At 39.8% G+C, this 25470-nt stretch overlaps 1 protein-coding gene across 4 annotated transcripts in view; it reads left to right on the forward strand.

Annotated features, from left to right (window-relative positions):
- Nucleotides 1-25470, forward strand: part of DMD (dystrophin) — a 1313294-nt gene that overhangs the window by 99104 nt on the left and 1188720 nt on the right. The window contains exon 1 of one of the 4 annotated variants that reach the window (XM_054803063.1): nt 12947-13216. The exons of 2 other annotated variants lie outside the window; for them this stretch is intronic. In XM_054803063.1, coding sequence (XP_054659038.1) covers nt 13120-13216 — 97 coding nt within the window. In that variant the 5' untranslated portion in view covers nt 12947-13119. Of the gene's footprint in view, nt 1-12946; nt 13217-25470 lie in introns of those variants that run through there. One more of the 4 variants, XM_054842637.1, reaches the window with a different exon arrangement.

The following is a 25470-nucleotide window of genomic DNA, read 5'->3' on the forward strand; positions in this document are numbered from 1 at the left end:
ATCATCCTCTTCGAAGCTTTTTCTCCATATCCCCCTGTCTAAAATCACCAAGGCCTGGGAGATGAGAAGGTGCATTTCATACGTTGGCCACTCAGGGATGTAGAAATGAAAGTGTATTACTCATTCTCTCATTGCATTATGAATATTAAAATATAATAATATTGTTATTATTTCATGTTCTTGCCCTACAGATTTGCACAGAACCATATTAGATTCCTGCCCTTAAAATAGGAGTACAAGTTGTGTAGCTCTCTACTTTAGAGCATTTTTCTTCTCCTAATTTCAGTTTTAAAACCCAAACTCTTGATAATACGTGAAGTTATTGTTCAGAAAAACTCTGAAGGAAAACCCACTCTTCATTTAAGCCAATGGCAAAACCTCCCTTTCGTAGTGACTAGTCAGAGCACTGAGAGCATGAAGGCGTCACTGGGAAAAAGAAACATAACCTTGAGCTGGGTGGCAAGCGATGCATTAGCATTGCTAAGGAGGTGGCTTTGCATATGGTGTGGCGTTCTCACTGAAAATGTGCTCTTCTGGCACGAGAGGAGGAAAGATGCAGTGTGAAGCTAAGACTGACAAATGTTCAGTTGTCATTTCTGAAGAAATGCACTCAAAGATGTCCCAAGCAAAGGACTCCTTTTCTCATGATGTGCAACACAACAGCCACAGGCCGGCTGTTTTCAAGGTATGAACAACAGCAGCAGCACTAATAACTCACCTGTATTTTCAGATCAGAATATATGGAGAGAGTAATCATGGAAATAATCCCCTAAACACCCCTTACTGAGGACAGTTATTGACATAATACCACTTCATATGAAAAAAATACATTTAATAACATCTTGCTGGAATGCTGTGTCAGGGTTTGTAGATGTCGCTTTGATTTAGTTTGTCAGGGATGACAGTGAGATATTAGGAAGAATTATTAGGCATAATATTCCCAAGTTGTTTCCTCCTATTATGTATTTCCTAGTAGTCAACTGTTTATTCTAGATATAGTGGTGGGGGTTTTTAAAATGTTTTAATTCCTGTCAGTTAGATGTGATAAATAGAGGAAGAAATCTATAAATGTCATTGGTTCTGCCTGGCCAGTTGTTAGCTTACATTCTTTCCAGGTGGATGGCACTAAACACAGGGCGAGGGTAAGGTGCCTCAGGTATTGATCAACAGCAAGTGTTGCAAACGTTGATTGGTTTTGGTTATTAGGCGGAATTTTAATTTCTTGGATGCTATCTATTATCTATAACTTGTGCGAAACTTGGAATGGTGCTAGAAGGAAGAGGCACATTTTAATAATCCTGTTAGGTAAAGCTTTTGTGGCTTGAAATTTATTTTTATTCCCCTCCCCTTTCTCTTCTATACTCAAAAATGTCTCCAGTCCTCTGTCAGGTGATATTTTACAGGCATCCAATAGCCTGGGCATTGGCTGATAACCTGATAATAGTTCTTAGCTGTTCACTCTAATAATTGTGTTTTAATAGTCAAGGTGGCAGGAGGATGCTGCCAGAGATTTTGGTAGACCCATCAGAGTTTGTGCTTTTTTTCCTGAGGATTATCACCTAAGAGCAGATCAACTGGAAACGCAGGACTCTGTCCTGGGCTGCCAGTGATCGTAGTCAATTAGGATCTTACTCTGTCTGCCCAGCGTTTCTTATGAACTTTGGGTGGTTCTAATTCCGTACTGAAGCTAAAGGCTCCAAAGGGTAAGAAAGAAATATGGCCATATTATAAATCTTTGTATGTACAGAGATATATGTGTATATAATTATTTTAAGTTGGCACGATCATAGAATTATAGAATGGTTTGAGTTGGAAGCGACCTTTAAAGGTCATCTAGCCCAAGCCCCCTGCAATGAGCTGGGACATCTTCCACTAGGTCAGGTTGCTCAGAGCCCCGTCCAACCTGACCTTGAATATTTCCAGAGACGGGACACCTACAGCCTCTCTGGGAAATCTGTTCCAGTGCCTCACCACCCTTATAAAAGATTTCTTCCTTATATCTAGCCTGAATCTACCCTCTTTTAGTTTAAAACTGTTACCCGTTGTCCTATTGCTACAGGCCCTATCCAGCTCCAGTTTAATAAACCGTCAGCCATCAGTGCTAGGACAAAGTTGATATTATTTACTAAATTTAGTTTAAATATAATTTAGAACTCGATTTTTTACCTGGGTTAGAATTTTTCCTAGTTCTTAGATTTGTTTTCTTGAATTTAAAACCAAAGTTACTCTAGGCACTGTCCAACTTCTGTGTTTTGCTTTCTGAGAACATTCAAGCAATCAAATTTTGCTCACATCAGTGCTCCTGGTAAACAAATTTTAAGTTTCCACACTTGAGTATACACACTGGGAGTGGAACTGTACACAGTGCCATGGTATTACTTGACACAGTGATAGAAGCGAGTTCCCAAAACCCCCAACCAGAACCTGGCACAGAAGCAATTAAATATGCCTTTCTTAGCTAGGATAGTACAGGAAGATGCAATATCTTTCTGTGAATGTGACGAGAGAAAATTGCATTCAAACTCTGGTCCCAGCCAATAAATCTTACAGCAGTCTAACTTTTTTTGGAATGATGCCTCAGGCAAAGCACAAGTGACCCAGAAAGGGAAAAAAAAAAGAAAGAAAAAAACCCCCTTAGTGTTTTCATGATTCTCTTTATCTATCACTTCACCATAAATTGCAAGTCCTTTCACAGAGAGACTCGGAGCTTTAGGGCTTTTCGTAAAGTTCTCCTAGTGACTGTGTTACACACATCCCATAGGGCAAAAGAAACTCTATCTTGTCATATCTCCCCATTCACATCATAGACTTCTTAAAGATCAAGTATTCCAACACTCACAGCAAATGACTCACTGTCAGTCCACAGTGTGCTTAAAAATTAAGAGAACTTTTGATGTATTCACATAATGAGTACATTCAGTTAAACTGTATTTTCCATGAAGCGATAAACTGTGAACAAAATGAAGCTAGTTCATTACAGACTGCTATTTTTCCATAAGTCTTTTTCTGCATTTGGTTTAACTCAGGTTGTGTCTTAGCCATACTGGACTACTGAAGTGATTTTTCTCACTCTGGTATAGTACGCACATGTAGATCTCAGTTTGAACACCCGTCTTTGGAAAAGACTACGCTGTAAATCTGTGCAGATGTAAAGAGCACTTGCAGCTTTGGTATTATTCTATATGGCTCAAGGGTTGATCTACAAACCTATATGCATCATTTAGGCCTCAGAGCATTTCTTAGTTCCTTTTTCTACTTGAGATGGGGAAGAGACTTTCTTTGCGGCATTCCTCTTTTTATTTTTATTTTCATCTGTGATATGCTTTTTCTTTTCTCTCTCTCCTCCTCCCCCCCCCGCCCTTTTCTGTCTGGAGTGGATGCTGATTTAGGCTTGTTGCCAAAACTGTTCTTGGAAGTCAAGAGCTGACTTCTGTTTCTAACAGAAGTGCTGATATGACTGTTTCTTGGTGTTTTTCAAAAGACTTTTTTTAACTGATAACGTCGGTCCCATTTTGTCAGCCAGAGCAGAAGCAGAAGAATGATGCTCTTACTCAAGTCTGTTGAATCGGGAAGTATTGACAGACATGGAGACTGCTTCAGGAATATATTGATGGCAGCAACTGTAGTTACTCTAACAGTGCATATATTAATGTCAGACGGGGATAAGCCTGAAGTTGTTATGAAGAAGCTTTCTGCCTGCACCAAGGATGCATCTTTGCTGGGCTTTTGTTGTTCTCAGTGAGAGAAGACGTGAGCGGGTCCTTCTGGGAAAGGTTGGTTAATACTCACTGATGGGAAACCAGTGTGCACCACAGTGTAGAAATGTTATCTTTCTTTTCCACAGCTTTTCCTAATTCAACCCAAAATGTGTTCCAGTAATTACACAGAGGAGAAAAAAAAAAAAAAAGTTTTGCATAATGTTTAAAACTAAGAATATAAAGACATTGAAAAGGCATGAACTAGAATAAAAAGACAAATTAACGGTGAGCCTTCTGTTATGTCCACCTCAAATATACAAGCACAATGACAGTGATAGCATTAGCATTCTGAACCAGTTTGACTGCTGATTATGGACCACATTTGAGTACTAATTATTTTCTAAAGGAGAGGGCTTGGGAGAGGGTGGAATTGCTGAGTATCTGGATGAGAGGGCACTAAAAACTTCCCAGGTGCCACTGCTGTTGCTGACATTTTTGAACTGCATGCAAGAGCTTGGGTTCCATATGTACAGTGAACCTTTCTTTAGGCAGTCTCTGTGTTTGCTTTTCTGGGATACCTTTTTACTTGTCGTCTTCTACAACTTTCTGTCCTTTTTGCCAGATCTGGTAGCTCCAAAATGACCTAGAGGGACGCTGTGTGCAGCAGCATCCACGTGTTACACACTGCTCCTGTCAAACTACAAGTTGATGCAGGTGTCTGTCACTTTTACCAGAACTGGCTTTCTGTTTGTATCGACTGAAGTCATGGTTTCCCAGGAAATTTGCAAGATAATTATTTTTTGTGATAATGAGGTCATTAAGTTCTGCATTTTTTGCATAAAAAGGGTTGGTAATGTAAATCAGTGCAAATCAAGTAATGTAATACCATGTTATAAGCTTAGTAGAATGTGCCCTGAATTTTGAATAGTAGGAAAAAGAGATATTAACCGCTTAGGGAACATGTATTCCCACACCACTTTGTTTCCATATGCAATATCTGGTTTAAGAATTCACTTTTTACAATTGTTTTAACAAAACTTCGAGCTATGTTACGTACTCTGTTGATATCATCAAAATCTCAGCTTTTGTACTGATACAATACAAAATTGATTGCACACTGATATTATGCAAAATAATGTTAAAAATGGAGCCTGGCAAGCAAAGTGATCCTTGGCAGCTGTCACCCTGCTCACTGGTGCTATTCAGTGTCCCAGATAGGCTGGAAGTTTGACAAGATGCAAGAAGGAGGGTTTAATTAGGCCACAGTTTTACTAATTCAACTAATCTGGGAGTTGTGCATCAATCACCCACACAATGCAGAGTGTTACTTCTTCCTTCCTCGTTCCCACCTATTTGGGAAGTGCTCAGGGTCTCACACATGGCTTCACAGGTGTGAGGTTTGGAGGGCTGATGCCAGGGGGTTCTCCAGTTCCTGCCTTTGCCTGGGAACTGACTCTTTAAGGGTCATGTTTTTCCCTAATTCTGCTTTCAGCTCTGGCTAAGTGAGAAAAGGTTCCTGCTGAAGTGCCTTCTAAATTACTATTATACACTCTTCTAACTAGGACCTGCAGGACAGCCCAAATAAATCACTGTGCCCTGGCCAATCTGGGGATTTAAAAAAAAAAAAAAAAAAATTCACAGTGTTGAAAAATGGGAAATATGCATGTCCTGTGGATGTGAAAATAGGAGTAGCTGCTCTGAGACTGAAGGAAGACTGGCAGAAGTTTGGGAAGGGAGGGCAGTGGCTCCCGCGTGCAAAACTGAGGTGCCCCACAGCTCGGACCATGGCCCCAGCTCTGCTGCCTGGCTCCTGGAATTTACAGGGAGCTTTGACTTTGTTTTTTCTGTCCTGCAATGTCCTCTCTTATTTTGGCATGTCTTTGGAACGATTGGAGGATTAGGGTCTCAAATCTTCAGGCATATGAGAAATCTGTTGGAAAATTGTGTGTAATACATTTATCAGCACCCACCATCATCAACACAGGAGAACTGTTCTTCAGGACCTGTGAAAGTACTGAAGCAAAGATACAGGCAAATTTGGTTTAGTCCATTAACTGAGGGAATGATAGTTCTCCTTGAGATAGAAAATGAGCCCATCTAACTTGTTTCTCATCAGAACTTTCTGCAGTGGAAGGATGTCAGGCTAACAGAGTCTTGCGCAGCTGTCAGAGGACTCTTATCTACCTCATGGATTTTGGATGGATTTAGAAAAGATTTTATAACCTTAATGTGAACAAAACTTAGGAGTTCAGATCTTTGGCAGAAGCCCAGTGTACTTTCACAGATGCTGAGAGAGATGCCCCACGGGTGCCCCTCCTGGCTGCCAGGAGAGGAGCTGACCCCAACCTGCGCTTAAGGATGCTGAGGCAGAACCAACATGTGGCCATGAGACTGCATCCCCTAACTGGAAGAGGGCAAATCTCCAATACATCCTTTTAAAAATTACTTAGAGATGTGGATTCATCTTCAAAGTTTTCACATTCAAGGTCTCTTTATGCTGAAGTTGAGAAGGTTATCAAGCACTAACTGCTATGGATGATGAACTCAACTTTTGTTTCAGATTTAGATTTTTATCTCAAATCCCATTTTAAAAAAGGAAAACAAAACAAAGCAAAACCCCAAACCCCGAAACAAAAAAATCCCCAAACCCAACACAAAATACAACAACTGTTTTTTGGTTATATATTAATTTCCAGAGAAACCAAGTTGGCTTTGCCCTCTTTGTCCTTCTACTCGGTATATATATTGTAATAAAATAGCAGGTTATTCAATGACAAGGATACAAAATGTGGAGTATGTTATTTCTGCTGACAAAGGAGGGAGGGAACAGCAAAAGATTCTTTTCTTTGTGGTCCCCACTGTTAACTTGCATTGTGGTGAGAGCCCTAAATACCGTGGGGACAACTCACCTTTCTAAGGCAATAAGTCTGTTGGGAAGTGCAAGGCAACTACGATGGATTTTGTTTTAATTTAGAATATATATTCAAACATCTTCTAATGATGATGTGTAGCTTTATTTCCTATTATGGAAACAGTGAATGTAAAATCTTATGAGATTTTAATAATCTGAAACCATCATTGTGGTATTTATCCCAGGAAGAGGAGGAAGCGTTCACCTCCAAAAACATGGTTTCTGCATGTTATTACTGAACTGCTAATGCGCACAGAAACCAGACAATGGAAACCACAGCCTGTATGGCCAGGCTTGTTCACTGAATATTAAGGAATTTACTTTCTGCCCCCTATATTATTTAGATTTTTGGGAACCTTCTAATGCACCAAAAGAGATCAGATAAGTGCTGTCTGTATGGGGTGTTTGGTTTGTTTTCTAAGGGATTTGCTAAGGTTTTCTGAAGCAGTTACTGGTTTAAAATGAAACCGTGTGAAAAAGTTGCCTGGAATTTTAACTTAAGCACTTAACTGAAAAACAAAACCTTACGAAGCACTGCCGGTTAAGGACTGTTAGTTGCCATCTTTGCAGATTTTGGAAAAGTGTTAGCAGTTACAATATCATCAGTAATCTTAATCAGAAGTCCATTTTTAATATTAATACCACAACCCAAAGCACATAGTTATTATAGGAAAAATCTAGCAAAGAAACAATGAAAAGATAAGCTTGAGATACTACAGGAATTTGGAATGTGGTAGAATTTGCTTTAATTAATTTTGTAACATATAGCTGTCATATGCACATTACCAAATGGTTAACGATTCATCAGGAAACCAGTGAATTGGAAATACCTCTAAACCAGAATATAACTGTAGTAGCAGTAGAAATTACCAATAGAGAACATTTGAAAGCATGTGATCTGTGATCTCCAAAACATTTATCGACCAGCTGCCATTTAACCAGTTCCCTAATTTAGCTTAAGTGACAATCATCTGCATTTGGTGAAAATGGAGAGAAACATTGAGTACTTTGCAGGTGAGCTCAAAACCACAGTGAGCTGAGTACGGGTACACAGGGGCTGCACAGAAGGGCAGGCTGAGAGATGTGTGTTAAGTCTGGGGTTTTGTTTTATTTTGTTTATTTTTATTTTATTCCTGGTACATCTGTTATGTATTGTCTTATACATGGACTGCAGCTGTAGAAAGAATGAACAAATTAAGATGCTTACGTCAGTAATTATTTCAAGCCTAGTATTGCTGAACAATGTCTTTTCCCAAAGAAGTAAAGGTACAAATGGAAGAAGTTAAAGCTGCATAGCTCAAGTCAGTCTAATTTAAAAGGAGCTGAGGAGAACAAAATACATGTTTTATGTAATTAGCATCTTAAAACTTCATGTCATTGTTCAGTTTTGTGCTAACAGCACATACGAGACTTGCTTAAGGAGGAAGATTAACAGCATTTCCTGAAGAGTTCAAGGTCACTAATTCTCTGAGTGTTAAACAGTGAAATTCTCTATGGTTTTGCTTTCTGATGTGTGTTAAATATTTGGAGAATGAGTTAACTAGATTTTTTTTTTTTTTTACTTGCTAGAACCTACTATTTTAAATTCACTGTCACTGAAATACATATGCTATGTGAGAACAAAATGTAGAATGTCTGTTGGCTTATCTGTAGACATAAGCAGAGGTTGCCATTAAAAACCCTCAACACCTCAACAGTTGCTGCATTTGAGAGATCACAGTATCCACATTTATAACAGTGTTCAGATGACAGTATCACACAGCAATATCCAAAATTGATGTAGAGTATCCACTTTTTAGCATGCTGTACTCTGCCATTAGAGATGCCCTCAGAGAACTGTTTCTGTAACATCTTTTATGAATAATTTTTTATCCAAGTTCTGTAATATGAAATCCTGGGGTTGCTGAGGACATCATTGCTTATTATTGTTGTAAGCATGTCTAATAAAACTTTACAAAACTTTCTTACCATAAATGGAATCTATCTCACTTTGAAAAGTTGGTTATGAGTCCTCCTAACACATCCTCAGATAAATGTGTTCTGAGCTTTCAGTTTATGACAAATGCCGAAACCTAAGTGAATTTCATATACCTGACACTCAATTAAAAAAAAAAATAAAAAAGATTACTTCTACATAAAAAAATATGAACTATGGTGCAGATGAGCAAAAAGTTTCTTACTCCTGAAAGTTTCAGATCCTTGGATGGCTGTCAGGTGCCTGGCTGGATGATTTCAGACATCCGCACCTGAAAAGTCTTTCTGGGCAACACGGTTGTCCTGTCTGGGTGACCGGACCTTTGAACCGTTCCATTGGAGTCCCAGGGCTTTTAGAACATCTGTGTGGAGATGATGGTTGCATTGGGCTCGTAGTTTCTAGAGGCATGACTTTGTATATATCGCTCATTTTCAGTTGTTTATATGCTCCTCTGTAGTAATTTTTTAATTCTTGAACAGTCAAGGCTATGTGTGCCATAATTGTCAGAAGTGATCCTCTCTCAACTATTGAGATATTGTCATTAAAATGAAAGTCCTGATAGCTCTAACTCTACGGGAAAGTAATTCTTTATGGACAGCTTATTTTTGTAATCATACATGAGAAAACCTATAATTGAGAAGTAGTTAATATGATTAATAGTAAGAAATAATAACTCCTGTCTGTGTTGTCCAAACAAACTTTCCATTGGAGATGTTTATTAATCTAAACATGCACAGTATATCATTAAGGTATTTTCTTGCATGATTGATTGATTGAATTAGTTGTTTACTGAGGGAGGGATGAAGTACCTAAGAATAATGGGAGGCAGGGAAAAAGGGAAGAGAAATTTACTTTCTTCAGGAGACATATTAGCAAAACAAATGAACGATTTTTGCTAGGTAAAATCAGCAGAGAGAGTGCATTATGTAGAGCATCACGTAGGGCTGAAGGTCAAGGCCAGTCTTCTTGCTTAATTTTTTTCAGTGATCCATTATCTACTCTTGCTTAGTTGGAGTCACTAGCACTTCCAAAGAGGAAAACAAGAGAAAAAAGAAATGGTAGCAAGCAGAGATTCTACCTTGTATCTTAGTTGTTATTGTAATGTGCACACACCACCACAATCAAATTCAAGCACACTGAATAAGCCAATTAGTTGCTTTAGTAGCAGTGAAGGAACTAAAAAGAACAGACATGTCTTTGCCATGAGCTGTAGATGGAATAGGAAGAGAGATGGGCTTCCTTCCTTTCTCATGCCATCGTCACCCAAATAGACTAGAGTTTCTTTGCCTACTGAGCTCAGTACTGTAAAAAGCAGAATACCACTTGATGAGTGCTTTTCCACTTGTCATTTATTTCTGCTTTTTCCAGACTGGGGACAGTTCTGTATAAGACAAAAAATTATGTATTTGTGTTACTGTAGAGTCTGGGAGCGCTACCCGTGGAGCTTTCTTTCTAAAGCAATTCATTCCATATGGGTGGGTTACTATAATTATATCTATGCAGATGCTGAATCCAGTTACAATAAGCAGAAACGAAGGCTGTTGTTTTCTCAGAAAAATGCAGAAAAACTAGAGACCAAAACCAGCTATTAATCTGGCCTATTAGTATGTGGACAGAATGAATGATACTGGTTTTTCCTCCCATATTCTTCAATGATCTCTGGGCTGTTTTTCTATACAGCTAGCGTACACAGAAGATGCCAAGACTGCTATATTACGTCTCCTTTCTTCTCCCCAAAAAATAATTTAAAAAATTGTTTGGGTTTTTTTTTTGCCAAGGGCAAAACTGACTAGTTCCCACAGCTCTGATCTGAGTGGGAATGGTCTATGTGGCTAAACTACATCATGCCTGCTGTATGCTGTGCTGGAGGGCAGTAATACTGAATGATAAACCCCAGTGGATCCTCCTTGTAATGCCACGCTTTTCTCTCTCTTCCATAATTCCCCCTTTCTTTTTTCCTCCTTTTGGCTGTTTCCTCCTTTTTGTACTTCCTTCTGAGGTATCAGGGTGGGATAGAATTCTGCTAAAGTATATTTATGTCGTACCAGATGCCCCCATTCTCTTACAAGTATTATTTGGGGGTTTAACACAGGAAATGTTTATCTGGATACGTCCCTCTGTAATCTTGCACAGCTCAAAATTCACTGAACTGGAAATCAAGCCTATGGTGAGTTTTTGGGTGTTTTAGGTCTTCCCTGCAACTACAGGCTATATAAGCTATGAACTCAAACTCGTCTTTTGTGAAATGCCACGTAAATTCCTTGTTGCTGTGTCTATGGTTTAAAAATCATAATGCAGCTAGAAGTGTGAAATATTAAGTATATCCTTTTATGTGCTTTGGATTTATGGGGACTTCAAAGTCAGTCCTCTTTTATTGTCTGGTTTGTTTCACTTCAGAAATGACTTGAACTGTGAACAAAAAGGAGCTGACAGTATTTTCAGATAGGCACTTTATAGTTGTGCGCTTTGCAACTATACGATAGGACTGTCTCTGTTGCCTTGAATGCGAAATTAGCTTGTTGATATGTGCTGCTACAGACAGAGGAACAGATGTAGTAATTCTACTTTATTTACATGAAATCTCTAAAAAGGCATTTTCTGGCAGCACGCTAGGAATAAATACAGTATCAAATATAAACGGCGCCATGCTATGTTAGCTCATTCAGGTGTCAGCTGTGCCATTTAGAAGTGGGCGAGAGCGGGGAGTCGAGTCCCTCCCAGCAGCGCCAGGAGCCATCCCACGCTCGGCACCCCCGGCGCCAGCCCGCTCCCGCCGCTGCCCGTCGGCGGGTGTTTGCCAGGGGAACGTGGCCACCGCTCTGCCCGGGGGAGCGTGCCGGAGTCGGGGGACCCTGGGGCCCTGCCTCCAGCCCCTGGGCTGGGGCTCCGCAAGGCACGGAGAGGAACGTGCCCTGCAGTCGCAGATAACACCCCTGCGGGAGGCCTAGAGGAAGACATCCGATGTCCTGATTTTTTATTTCTGCTTTTTTTCAAAGTAGGAGATTCTCTTACCTTCCCTAAGATCATGTTTTCAAGCTTTTTTCTTTTTTCACAGCCAAGAGGTTCAGGAACTTAACCGAGACTAGGAAATTGTGGGGGAGGAAGGGACCGTTGAGGTGTGGGGCGTTGCAAACCATGGAGAAGTTCGCCACATCTAATCTGAGTGAAGAACTGAGGCTTAAGTAAAACCCTACGAGCCTTTTGAGCCAGGAATATGAGAACTGGTGAGTGATGCTGAGCTGGCTGCTGCCGCAAGGGGAAGCTCTTCCCGGAGGACTGTGCCCTTTCCCCTTCCTCTCTCCCCCTCTGCCATTGTGCAAAGGCTGAGGAAGGAGGTATTACTCCAGCGATAGTCCTTGCTCTCCCTCACTACTTCACTTAATTAACTGGTTTTAGGCAGTTGCACATGTTAAATTGTTCCTGTCTTCTCTCTCAGGTATTCAAACTTTCCAGCGTGGGGTTGGGGATGTTTATTCAGCTTATGAGCAAGCAGATGCATTAAAGATGAAATGCCTTGACTCCGAACTGCAGGCAGAAGTGGTGGGAGGAGACGCAGCTAATTTAACTTGGAGGATGATTGATGTGTATATGTCAATTTCTATTAATATTCTTTTGAAATCAGTGACGCAAGCGTGTTTTTCCCCCACCCCAACAGAAAATATAAATAGAAAGACAACAAAGCAATCCTATCCCTTTAATTCACAACACTCAGAAGCAGTTAAGTAAACTCTGTCGTTAGAGAGAGTGTCCTCGACAGGCTGAGAAAAAACAGCTTATGGTAGTGTTCTTGCCACTTTAAGAATAGCAAGATGCTCTAACAAAGCTACCCACTTACTGCTAAAATGTATAAAGCACAAAACGCACAAGTCACCTACAGGTAGACCTAGATAAATTGCTTAAAAATCTACTGTTCTCTCATTAGACAGCCATTCATTGCATGAAGAGAGCTAAATGTGTTTGTTGAGGTGTAGCTATAAAAGCCATGTTTAAAATGAAACAGAGTTGAGAGCCTGAATGCACAGCACTGTTATTCAGAAGTAGCTTTCGAGCAGAGAGTTTCAACGGGAAGGTGCTGTGTGGTTGGACACAAATCAGCAAACATTTAGCTGAAGTGTGAATAATTCAAGCGTGCACGAAGAACTGTGCTTTCTGAAGAGACGAAATGCAACAATAAAAAAAAAAAAATCTTCAAACATTTGCATCAGCCTTAGAGGACAATGCGAGCAGCAGGATTTGAAACAGATTTGCAGATGCACTCTCTTTAGGCAGGGAGAACGCTCATTAAATGCAAGATGCTTCTGTGGCTCGTGTGTTTGCACGGAGGTAGAGGTTTGCAAGACTGACGTATCAGATAAAGTCAGAGTGGTTACCACACCGACGGTGTAGCAGCTGCATAATAAATGATGGAGAGAATCATGTTAGGCATGCCCACCTAACCTAACTTGAATCATGCGAAAGGGGAGCTGCTGGAATTCAAATAGACTTTCTGGTTCCCAGCAGTCGGCAGTAATAGAATGCTTTCAGGAAGATGACAGATGCAGGGGAAAGATGCTGTTTTGCACTATCTTGATTTGTTACGGCAGCCAACTTATTGGCATGATGGAGTGACAAGGAAAGCAGCTGGCATGGAAGGTAGGATTATCAAACCTATTGCATCATTATGAATGTAATTAGAAACTGACCATGACAAAGCATATGCTAGAACGAGCTGCCGCTGATGGCAGAGGATTTGTTGCTGAGGTCTCGAAACTCTGAAAACAACATTCCTTGTGCAAAATAGATTTTGCAGTTTCATTTATGCTTGTGTTACCCTTTCTTTCCTGCTTGCTTCCAAGCTCGGGGAATCGCTTGTTTGAAAGAGAGTGTTGTGTTAGGATGAGGCTGAAGAATAAAGTATTTTCTAAGTCTGTGAAGCCTCAGGTAGATAGAAACAAACAAATGTGAAACAAGACTGGGAAAGGCTCCCTCTGATTCACTAGCAAGCTCTGACTGATGTACTGGCACATTCAGGAATCCCGAGGAGGTGAAGATGCATGTACTGAATGTTTTCGGTATAATGAAAAGATATTATTGCAGGTCTCTGCTTTATACTTAGTTTTTCCGACAGGTTTTATTCCCCATCAGTTTCTAGCTCTTGACATTTATTCGGTTGTTCGGTATTATATAAAGAAAATACATCAATATTTCCTGCAGGGTTTCTCAACAACTCCAGCATCTGTTTCAGCTATTGAACTGTATTCACATTTTGCCAACTTGATGCCTACCCAGCTGGTCTATCATTTCTCGCTTGATTACTGCTCTTAATTTCTCTGTATCAGCTTGTTTCAGATAGGATTTTGAAAGCTGTTAATGAGAAATGACAGTAACTGCTAAATTATTGATAACTGGAGTATTCTCTTATTTTTGAAACGTCAGAGAGTATTTTTGTGTGCATTTGATTAAATTCATATTCTGTGTTGCAGATAGGTTTCCATATAATCATTGAATTTAGCTGTGAATACTTCAAACAAGATGAGTCACGAGCATAACTTTCAACTGACTATTTTGAGAAAGTTTGAGAAAAATTTAAAGGTGCATGCTTTGGTGTACGTATCATCTTAATATATGTTCCGTCCTTCTGTGCGCCTTCACCCCCCCTCTGCCCGCAACATATATACTCCTCTGTCATGGTGAGCAGTCATTAAGTGTATACTGTACATATTGAAATATATTTTATCACCACTAGGGTGAAACCGCTAAGCAGCTCCGAACAGGTGATTCGAACAGGTTTAAAACAGATGTCAGCTCTATCGGAGTGGGTCACCCTGGATCTAAGAAGTAAAAGCGGTGTTTTCTAAACATAAGGCAGGACCTCTCTTTCCTTCCGCTTCAGAGGTCCAACAACCATTCAAACACCGTTTGATAGCTCACAGGCTATCAGTATGTTAAATTATTTGGAATATTTTGCCTTACAAAATGCTTTCTTTCAATGTAAACTCCCTTCTTCAGTAGGTCTGTCTTTTTTTCCCAAGTGATAATCAAGAAATCCCCTGTTGTTCTGGATATTCACTTTTCTGAATTTATTTTAAATGACTTTGCTGGCTGTACTCTATGTAGTCTTGTCAAAAGAGGATCAGGCTATTAAACACTAAATGTTGCTGACTAAAGCTGTAACAGTTTCAGAAAGATAGATGTTTCTAGATACACAACAGTGATCCAGCCTTTAGAAAGTTTGAAGGTAAAGATCAGTAAAACTGAAGCACTGTTAGCTAGTTTGAGTATTTCCCTGCTTTGCTCACCCCTGAGAGGCATTTTAAATTATTTTGTAACTGCTGGAAGGGGAGATGTACTTATTCATGGACAGGATCACTATGGGGTTTGCATAGCCAAAAATAGTTCTGTGGTTTTGATGAAAATTAAAAAAAAATGAAACAAAATAAATTGTTATTCTATTTCAGAGAAGTTCTATTAAACTTAACCAAAATTTGTCCTTGTTGATGACGATGCAACCATAGAGAGAATAACTCATATAAACAGCTTAAGTGCCATTCAACTTTCCAGGGTAGCAGTAAAACTGTTTTATATTGCATATATTATATTTATAACCCTGAAGCTGCTAGTTACTCCTTGTCTCAAGAGTGCTGGCTGGCTATCATCATATAGTAGTTACTTAAAATGGTCTTCTCCTTGTGACGCTGGTAATCGTAACTGCATGCTGTCTGTGGGCATCATCCAGCTGACAAGTGATTTTATAGTTTGCTTCCGTTTTATCTATAGTATTCGGTTTAGCTTTCTGTTTCGTTGATGAGTTAAGACGACACTAGGTGGAGCTAGCTGTTGGTTATAAATAGAGCTACAGTAATACAAGCCTGTCTAATGAGCAAGCCCCTGTATATAATGATTATTAATAAAAATAAAAATTTAAAATGTTAAGCATTGAGTTGGCCCTTAGCCGTGAAACTCTAGATCTGGTGGGGTTAAAGGAAACAATTTTTCCATTTTCCTTTCCTTTTATTATTTTACAAGCTAGTAATCAAAGATGAAAAATAATAGGAAAAAAAGCATCTACATTCAACAAAGAGGGCTCGGAAGCAAAAGTACGGAAATAGAAGAAGAAAAGAGGAGAGAAGCAGCAATAAGAGCCAGCAGATGTTTCCACTGCAGATACATGCAGATACCCAATTGTGTATTTGTCTTACTTTAGCCTGATGCACATAGATTTTTTCTCATACTTACATATAAATTCTCTTTCCATTCTGTCTTGCTGAATTAATTTACAGAGCTGACATCTTTCACTTTATATTTAGATATGAGACTGATGTTTTCAAATCTTTTCTTGGAAGGGTGATCTAAAAGGTGTGCAAGAGCACAGGAAGTTTTCACTCACATGTTGGCCAGCCCTAATTAAGAAAAATGTGAAGGGTTATTTATTGAATGAGGTGGAAGTCAGTTGCATGTACTCCTTCATATGATTTTGGTTATTAATCCCAGCCAAGGATAAAAATTCTGTAGTCCTAGACAGTGCGATAACACAAGAAAAATACGCTCACTTCCAGACAGATTTTCAGATATGTACCACAGATATGGTAAAATATATTAATTCAACAAAGAAGAGAGAGAAATCAACATATATGCTGATACTTAGGTACGCGAACTGAAGAGGAAAAATGAGGAAATAAATAAAAAGTGTGAGATGAGTACAGGAAAAGGGACAGGCAAAAATAGAGATTAAGAATATGAGCTGGAGCAGTCTGGCAGAGCAATGATAATTCCCATCAACATCTGTTGAGTGAAGCACTTGCAAGTTCAGTCAATGTCTTGTTCTTACTGTAGTAAAACGGAATTGGGGTAGGGAGATGCTCAAGCCAGTGAGGGAAACTTACCCAGGAGGGAAATAACAGCTGCCTGACGCTCCAGGAGTGACGAAGTTTAGAAGACTGGAGGTAGGCCTCTTTGAATGTTGTCCATAGAAACTTGAAATTTTAATACTGAGCTGGACACGTGAGTTAGAATGGTCCTGAAAAGGTGCTAGACAAAACCAAGTTGTGCTTGGACCTATTGATTGTTGGAGGAGTCTTGCAAGAAAGCAGTGCTGTATCGTCAACTTGAAAAGACCTTTTTGGTTACAAGCTGCACAGTTAGTGCTCAAAAGCACAAGCATGGGAGGAGATCACCTATGGTGGAGACAACGTTTATTAGTTTTACAAGACCATTCAGTAGGTTATTGAGGCGAGGTCATGATTAATTTTTTACCTTTTTTTTTTATTATTATTTTAATGGATAGTCTTAACCAGAAACAAGGCCTTTGAAATGTGCTTCCTGTACAGTTTTGCCCTCTGGCACCCCAGGACCTCTTGCTTTGGATGAGCTCACCCTGACATGTCCTGAATGTTCCTTCTGACAACAGGAAGACGTGTGTAGTGTGGCAGCTCTCGGCTTTCTGATGCTGGCCAGCTGCTGCTTCTCTCAGCTTGTGGTTTCTGCTGAACAAGGTGGAAATTCTGTTTTAGAAATACCCATGGTGTGGGGAAGTGTCTGACCATCTCAGGCAAGGGTCATGGGAAGCTGACCCAGAAGGAGATGTACTCTTCTCTATCACTAAAATCTCCATTTTAAAATCCACTGGAACGAGGAGGATGGCAGGAGGAGGAAAAATGGTACGTAAGGTGAGGAATGGAGGGGCTTCAGGTGTTCCGTGAGACAGTCATTTGACAAATGGATGGTAATCATCTTGCAAAAAATGCATGAGGAAAGGCACATGTGGGAGTCAAGCTTGTCCAAGGGGAATTACTGAGCATCTGGTTATGCACTGCCAAAAAGCTTTCCACAAAGAAATATTACATCTAATCAAAATGTATTAATAAATTAAGTCTTTTAGGAAAAAAGGAAATATTCTTGTCCAGTGAGAGCCAGAGTTCAAACTTTGTGGGTTTTTCATTTATTTATTTTTACTGTGTAACAGAATTAAAATTGCTAACAATTTCTGTGGGTGGGTGGGTGTATTTGATAATAAATGCTAAAGGACATCCTTTCTCCCCACCCCAGACTACAGTTATTTTTTTCACAGAGTATTAAACCAACTATCCCTGAAATCATATAGTTTTAATCTCCATAGAAAACGCTGAGATTTCCAGAAGCTGCTGGTTGTTGCTAAGCACCATGTTAACTTTCTGCATGATGCTGGAAGGAGCGAAGGGCAGGGGAAAGACCCGGCTATCTGAACAGTGGCTAGACTTTGGTCAGTAAAGACATCCAGAGAAAAGTGTGAGAATTTTCTGAAGGCTGATATTTTCTTGCTTCCTCTTCTCATTCTGGTGAAATCAGACCAGAAGATTACTGTATTTGAACTGGAAATAACAAGAAAGCCTTCAGCTTCCTGCTTAGCTGTACGTCTTATCGGGTGGATATAGCCCATCTCCTTCTTCTTAAACTACAAAGTACAAACTGTCTTGCATCTTCTCCGCTCTGTGCCACTAGGTCCCAAATGTCCACGTGATACGCTGCAGAACTGAAGTTGTAACACAGTTGTTGTGGAATCCTTGCAGAAATGTCCTGGACGTGATAGAGCCAGTGATGCAGTCATGAAAGAGGGAGTGCTGAAATGGAGAACTGAAAGGAGGGAAATCAAGGCTCTACCAGAAATGGGAGAAGTATCAAGTAATAATAGTTTTGTTTGCATTTTTTTTATCTTTTCCCTTATGATCTGAGCATCTGTGCATCAGAATAAGGATGCGAGGTGCACCTGTTTACAAAAATCAGGATTCTCTATCTGCACTGCAGTTTCTTTAGTTTTTGTTATCTTTAGAATAGATCTTAGTCTTAAAAAAGGGAAAATCAGAAAAGTAAATCAAGATTAGGCACATAGTGTTTTTCATTCGTATCCTCGAGTTACCCAGCTTAGTGTTTTACATTACAACGCTGTTCTTTACAAGATGTTTCTTGCATTTACATATCCCTAAAGATATTGCACAGTGTAACCAGTACTCTGACTTGCTTGATGATATAGAAACTCAAGACACTGAAACGGTCAAAGAGAGACTTTTGGTTTTGAGTGGTGCTGACAAAAAATCTTCTTTCTTCTTTCTTCCCCTGCCTGCTGCTCCACCCCGCCCCCTCCCTCTCTCCCATGACTTGTCACAACTGGGGAAAATGGTCGATCAGAAAAGTTAAAGCAAAATTTGAACAAAAACTAAGCTACTCGAACCTTGTATTTTCTTAATCTATATCTAGTTTCACCTTCTCTTTCTGTGTCCTTCTGATGCTTAGGAAAAAAGAGCATGCAAAATTTCTTTCATAGGGTCAACTTTTTTTAGCATTCACTCCTGATCACTTATATTGATCTGTTTCCCTGAAACTTAAAAGCCACACTAAATAAAACCACCATATGCTGTTTTCTCTAGACTTTCTTTCTATAAGCAACCTGTTATTTTTATATAGCTATTATGTGCGTCACATATGTTTTTGCAACAAATGATGCAAAGATACTGGGAAAAGGTTCATCATCTTTGTCTTTTTTTTAAAAAAATAAAACCTATTATATATTCCTACAGTATGCTTATACTTCCTCTTATTGCAAAATCTTTACTTCTTTAATCTTTATTTTCTCTTCTTACAAAATACCATTTATAATGGGAAGTCCTCTTTAACTTGATACTGATGGTTCCAAATGGTATTTAATAAATATTCCCTAGGTAGAAACATCACTCTTTCAGAGGGGAAGCTGGAATATTCACTTATTTGTTTAAATGAAGGGTTTTGTCAAAGACCAGACTTTTCACTTTGCAGTCCCAGGCTGCTTTTCATTTACTGTTGGTCCAGTATGAGAAAAGGACTGCAAACACTGAGAAATGCAACCTGTTGCCTTCAGTAATGATTGCAGGCCCTGAATTGTGACTGAATCAGATTTGATAGCGAGACAGAAAAGTAAAGGTATTAAATAACTGCACTTACATGGAAAATGTTATATTTTTCCAAGCCATAATGGATGGAATCTTTTAGGATGGATGCTTTGGTGAAATAGTTTTGGTGCCATTGAAATATTTGGTGACTGAAGATTGAAGTTAAGATTATTAAGAATTTTAAGACGTTTATGGTTTAATGTCTGTGATGGCTCTCACACTAATAGTAAAATTAATGACTTCTCATTTCTCAGTGGCCTTATTTTAGACTACTGAAAAGCACAAGGGATTTTTATCTTATGAATGAATTTGGTACTTAGCAAAACAGTTCAAAAACAGTGAAATGAATTGCCAGCTCAGTCGATTCTGTGATTAAATCGTTGTATGCGTGGGTCTTTTCAGATATTTCTTCGGAAAGCCAATAACAAAAAAAGTGTCACAGAAGTTGGTATATCCCAGTAACTAATTATATTTATTCCCAGGTTCTGTTGTTTTTCAAAACTTCAGAAATAATGATGATTAGGTTAAGCGGTAAATTATGATGCAACCTGAACCAAGATCAAACAAATCCAAAGACACTTAGGGTTATGAGGAGGATCTCAGGCTACTAATTTAAGGATATAAGTAGGAGGCAGCAATTCAAAATGCTTAACATACCTTGGCACTGTATGCAAACCAAAACCGACACCATCATCTGCCCTCAGAATGCAAAAGGTCAAATATGGTTTGCTTTCTTCAGAGAAACTATGCTTTAATTTCTGTTAATTTCCTTCAGCAAGTTAAAAATGCTTTAAGGAGTAATACCTCATTGTCTGTCATAATACTTAATCCCATGCTTTTCTTAAACTATATGGGCCTAAATGTCACTTTTAATAATCAGCATTAGCCAAAGTGTTAGTGCAGATAATAAAGGTCCCATAACCGTAGGGAAACAGTATGTTGCTAGAGAGTATCGATTAGGATTATTCCTCTGGCAACAAGCAAATGAATTTTGCAGAAGTCCTCAGTGAAACCGGCATTTAGCATGGGATTCTGCATGACCTAGCTGACCTGTGAATAAACAGCAGCCCAAGCAGCTCTGTCAGGCTACATGCATCACATAGTTTCTTAAATCTGCCTAAGCCTAGGGAGCACAACACTTTTTTATTATTATTATTTTTATTTTTATTATTTATTGTGTGATAACAACGTGTCTGGCACTTGACAAAACGTAGAGGAAAGTGACTTCTTTGCTGTAGGGAACAACATACAACTAATGTGAAGGGTCTGCTTTGTGTCCTCAAAACCAGACACAGAATGACAGCTACAAACTCTGGCCAGCTGTGAAGCTGCAACGTACCCTAAGCAGAAATGAGATTGCATTTCGTGGCCTTCTTGTTACTGACACACAACTTGAGGATTTTACACTGAATGATAATTGTATCACACAGAGACACGCCACCCATTGATGATTTTGAGATGCCATGGAAACACAGAGGTACCCATATTAGTTGTGGCAGTTTCTGTGTAAGCCAGAGCTAGGTATGTCATTGGGAATCCTTCAAGGTCTGTACTTCTATAGAAACATTGAAACTGAAAAAGAGGGGGAAAAGCACATGAACGAGAGAACATATGAACTAGTCTAGTAGATGTGGGAAAGGCAGAGGCATCAATTTAGAGGACCAACTTTGCTGTTGCCTCATGCAACATGTTAGCATTTGCTGGGTCAGGACTTAATTTTTTTTCCTGAATGAACAACCATGTCGGAACAGTTGTGTGCATTATTATAATTCAGGAGAGAAAACCCAGGTATTTGGTTTGTGTTGCAGCATAGTTCTCTGATTTAACACCTTGCCCCGGGATTTGTAGAAATACAGAAAGAGCAATAAAACTATTGAGGAGAGGTGTATCAGTGCTGAAATCGTCAGTTTTATTTTGTTCTGTGGGATTTTATTTTCTCCTACCTCTCTCAAGTGAGTTTAAAGGAAAAAGAAACTAATATTTGTACTGCTGGACAAATCTGCGTTGACAAGACTAGAAAAGCAATCCCTTGTAGCCCCAGCGTAGGTACGGGACTGGCAAGTACGAGCCTCACCCATGCCAGTGCTCCCCTGGAGATGCAGAACAAGAACAAGAGAGGTTTTGGGGGTGCTGATGCCTGTTTACTAAGTGACTATTCTGTATTGGGTATAGGTGGCAAGGTTTGGGGGGAAAAGGGTCTGCAGGGGTGGCCTCCATGAGAAGATGCTGGGGCTGCCCCGTGCCAGAGAGAGCCGGATCCAGCTGGCTCCAATGGACCCACTGCAGGGCATGGCTGAGCCCCTCAGCCAAGATGGCAGCACCCTGGGAAAGCCTGTTTAAGAAAGGGTAAAGCACTGCCCGACATTAAGTGAGAGGAAAAAAGTGGGAATCGGCAGGGGGAAGACCAAGGACAGAGAAGAAGAAAGGGAGGAGGTGCTCCAGGCACTGGAGAAGAGATTCCTCTTCAACCCCTGGAGAAGACCATGCTGGAGCAGATATACACATTGCAGCCCATGGATAAGTCCGTGCCCGAGCAGGTGGATATTTCCTCAAGGAACTGTGTCCTATGGAGAACTCCCATAGGAGCAGATATTTCATGAAGGACTGTAGCCCGTAGAAAGATACACAGTGCAGCAGGGAAAAAGAGTGAGAAGGAAGGAGCATCAGAGAGGAGCTGTTATGGATGGACCACAGCCCCCATTCCCCATCCCCCTGAGCTGCTCGGGGTTGGGGTGATGGGAGAGGAGTTGGGACTGAAGGAGTGAAGTGGATCCTGGGAAAAAATGGGGCTTGGGTGGCAGATATTATTTCAATCTTTTTGTGTTTTTTTTCTCTCACAAACCCAATCTACTTTAATTGGCAATAAATTAAATTAATTTTCCCCAAGTTGAATCTGTTTTGCCCATGACAGTAATTGGTAAGTGATCTCTCTGTTGACCCAAGAGCTTTTTCATTGTGTTTTCTCCCCTGTCATGCTGAGGAGAGGGAATAAGAGAGCGGCTGGATGTGTGTATGGCTGCTGGCCAAGGCTGACCCACCGCAGTGAGGTTAGACAGGATTATTCCAAGTGAGCTTCCCAAATTGTCAGGAGGTAATGACTCAAGGTCGGTCATTTTTAGGGATAACTGATATTAGAATGGATGGGTGTGGACTACAGCTGATACTTGGTAAAAAAAGAAAGGTAAAATGAAACCTCGCTCTGTTTGAAGCAGTGAGTCACTCCAGAGGTACTTATCCTGAACTTGCCCTAAAAAGACAGATGTAAATATGTCAGGGAAAGGGCATTATTACTAGTTTAAAGCCACTGTAGTTGTGTGCACCTAAACTAAGATCAAGAGTATGAGGAATTATATTTGGGCAACATTGAGTGCCTTGACTTAGCTTATATTTTTGTGTACTAGAGAGAGATTGCATGCACGAGATATTTTTATTATCTGTACTCATAACATGTGACTGAAACTGGAGTTTTAACCAGTTCCAAGGGTGTCTCCTTGCTTTTAACTACTTAAAAGTGAAGGAGATTTGGTGCAAAAATTGGTTACAGCCTATGGCTGTGAGAGGCTATCCATTCAAAAGGGTTAAAAGAAGAAAGGAGAAAGTTTATTGACAAGATATGCCATAAAAATAATCACGGAAAATGTACTTTGCTTCCTTAAAACAAACAAACAAAAAAAGCACTACTCAAATGGGTGGTTGAGGCATTTCACAACACTCCGGTTGTACAGATGTTATCTGTTGTTTCTAGTGAAGTTTGGAAAAACAAGAAGCTATTACAGCATTTTGGTTGTTTCATCATTCTGAGATAATCAGTGAAGGGAAAATACATTGTGGCTTCAGGTTGAGGTTTTAAGAAATGTCTTACTGGGCTGCTAGCAGATGGGGAAAGAGCAAGCTGTAATTTGCAGGATGTTGAAAGCTATCTACCATTACGGGTTGTATTCTGGAGGTTGTGTTCCTTTTCCACAGTTGCTAACATGATCCAAGTTTGAAACAATCCAGTTGTTCAGTAAAGGCATTTTCTGTAAAAGGAAGGTTGTAAGCATGAAGAGTGAGCGAGGGTGCGATGGGCTCAGTTCAGAGGTTCGTTATGTGCAGGAGCCACGTTGGAGCACTCAGCTGGAGCCTTGTGTGAATGACGTGTCAAGACAAACTTGTTTAAACTTTTAAAAAAGATATATTTTGGGAGATGAGTAAAAGGTCAGAAGATACTTTGTGCAGGGATCGTTACCTTGGGACCATTTTATCTTATTCATTACTGATTTCAAACCTGTGACTTGCAATTAAAAAGCTTTGTTTCCCACTGTTGGATCTCTGAGCTTCAGACATTGACAGACAATACCAGGCTCCTGAACTGCTGGATTTCATTGAAAAATGGGAAAAGCCTTGTTTTAATCATTGGGGTTGTAGGCCTTAAAACAGAGGTTTAACTCATCACAACAAAATGTAGAGAGCCACGATTCCTTTATCAGGGGCAAGACAAGTTGTGTTATTTATTTTTATTTATTTGTTTGTCTTTGGATTGTATAGCAGGCCAGTAGTGGTTTTGACCCACTTCTTAAATCTGTGAGGTGGATGTTGTTCCTGGCTGACTTATGTGTAAGTTAGGGATCAGGGTTAGACATGAAGGGGGATGTCAGGGTTCTGTGGAGACACCCATGGAAATCTGGCTTTTCTTGGATCTCTCTCCTGCCTTCAGTGAAATGGAGCTGAGGAGGAGTCAGCAAACTGATTAGAGAGGACGAAGTTTATGTCTTCATCTGTTACTTCTGGAGACCAGTCAAAGATTATTTATGGAAACCTGGCAGTACTTTCTCTCCTTGTAACCAAAAAAATTAAATTACCCCACCCTATTACTGGAATAAAATGTTAATCTTTGTTGCAGATGCATTTTCAGATAAGATCTGTGATGTTTCTTTGTACACTCTGGCATGATGCTTAGCACCTGTAAGTCATTTGTCTTGCTGATTATACTTGCAAGTAGACTGGAATAGTCCAATTCCTTGTGGTAAGTAATGAGTTCCATTGCTCAAAAACAACATAAGAGATTTCTGAGTTATTATGGAACTTGAAAATTCAGTAAGGGAAATTTCATCTATACATCAAGCAGGATTAATTTCATTAATTACATTCTTCCATTAGCATAGTTGCCCAAATTCTGGCTTCTTCAGTTGGGTTTGGTTTTTGGTGGGTTTTGGTTGGCTTTTTTTGTTCATTTGTTCAGTTTGGGGGTTTTGGTTTTTTGGGGTTTTTTGTTTGTTTGTTTTTTAAATATTGTATTGCTTGTCAGGTTGCAATATTGAACACTTTAATTGTTAATATTAGTATTAGTACTATTTCAAGAATAGAGTAGAGCTTTAAGTGCCTACAACAGGTCTGAAGTAGTGAGGGATTCCTTTTATCATAGAATCACAGAATGGTTTGGGTTGGAAGGGACCTCAAAGCCCATCTAGTTCCAACCCCCCTGCCATGGGCAGGGACACCCTCCACTAGACCATGTCGCCCAAAGCCCCATCCAACCTGGCCTTGAACACTTCCAGGGATGGGGCATCCACAGCTTCTCTGGGCAACCTGTTCCAGTGCCTCACCACCCTCACAGTAAAGAATTTCTTCCTGATATCTCATCTAAATCTACCCTGTTTTAGCTCAAACCCATTACCCCTTGTCCTGTCACTACACTCCTTTTCCAGGCAGTAGGAGTAGAGGGTGGGTAAGACACACCTAAAATTAAAATGTTTTCACTTACTTTTGTAATCATTGCTTGAAGAATGTTGAGTCCCTTAGGAGTACAGAGGGAGAGAAAAGTTACATGTGGAAAAGTTACTTGGGTCTAAAGAAGACATCAAAGGGGTCCATTTTTGTGTATATTTAGAAAACGGCTGTCTGTGCATTTCAAATGATTCTCAGCATGGTGCTCTCATGATGCATACATTCAGCTCAGAGCAAGAAAATGAAGATTCAAGCCCTCAAAGACTTGCTTCCTTGTAATCCTATTTACAACCATTTAAGATC

The sequence above is a fragment of the Grus americana genome, chromosome 1 (genome assembly GCF_028858705.1).
Source record: "Grus americana isolate bGruAme1 chromosome 1, bGruAme1.mat, whole genome shotgun sequence".
Lineage (NCBI taxonomy): Eukaryota > Metazoa > Chordata > Aves > Gruiformes > Gruidae > Grus > Grus americana.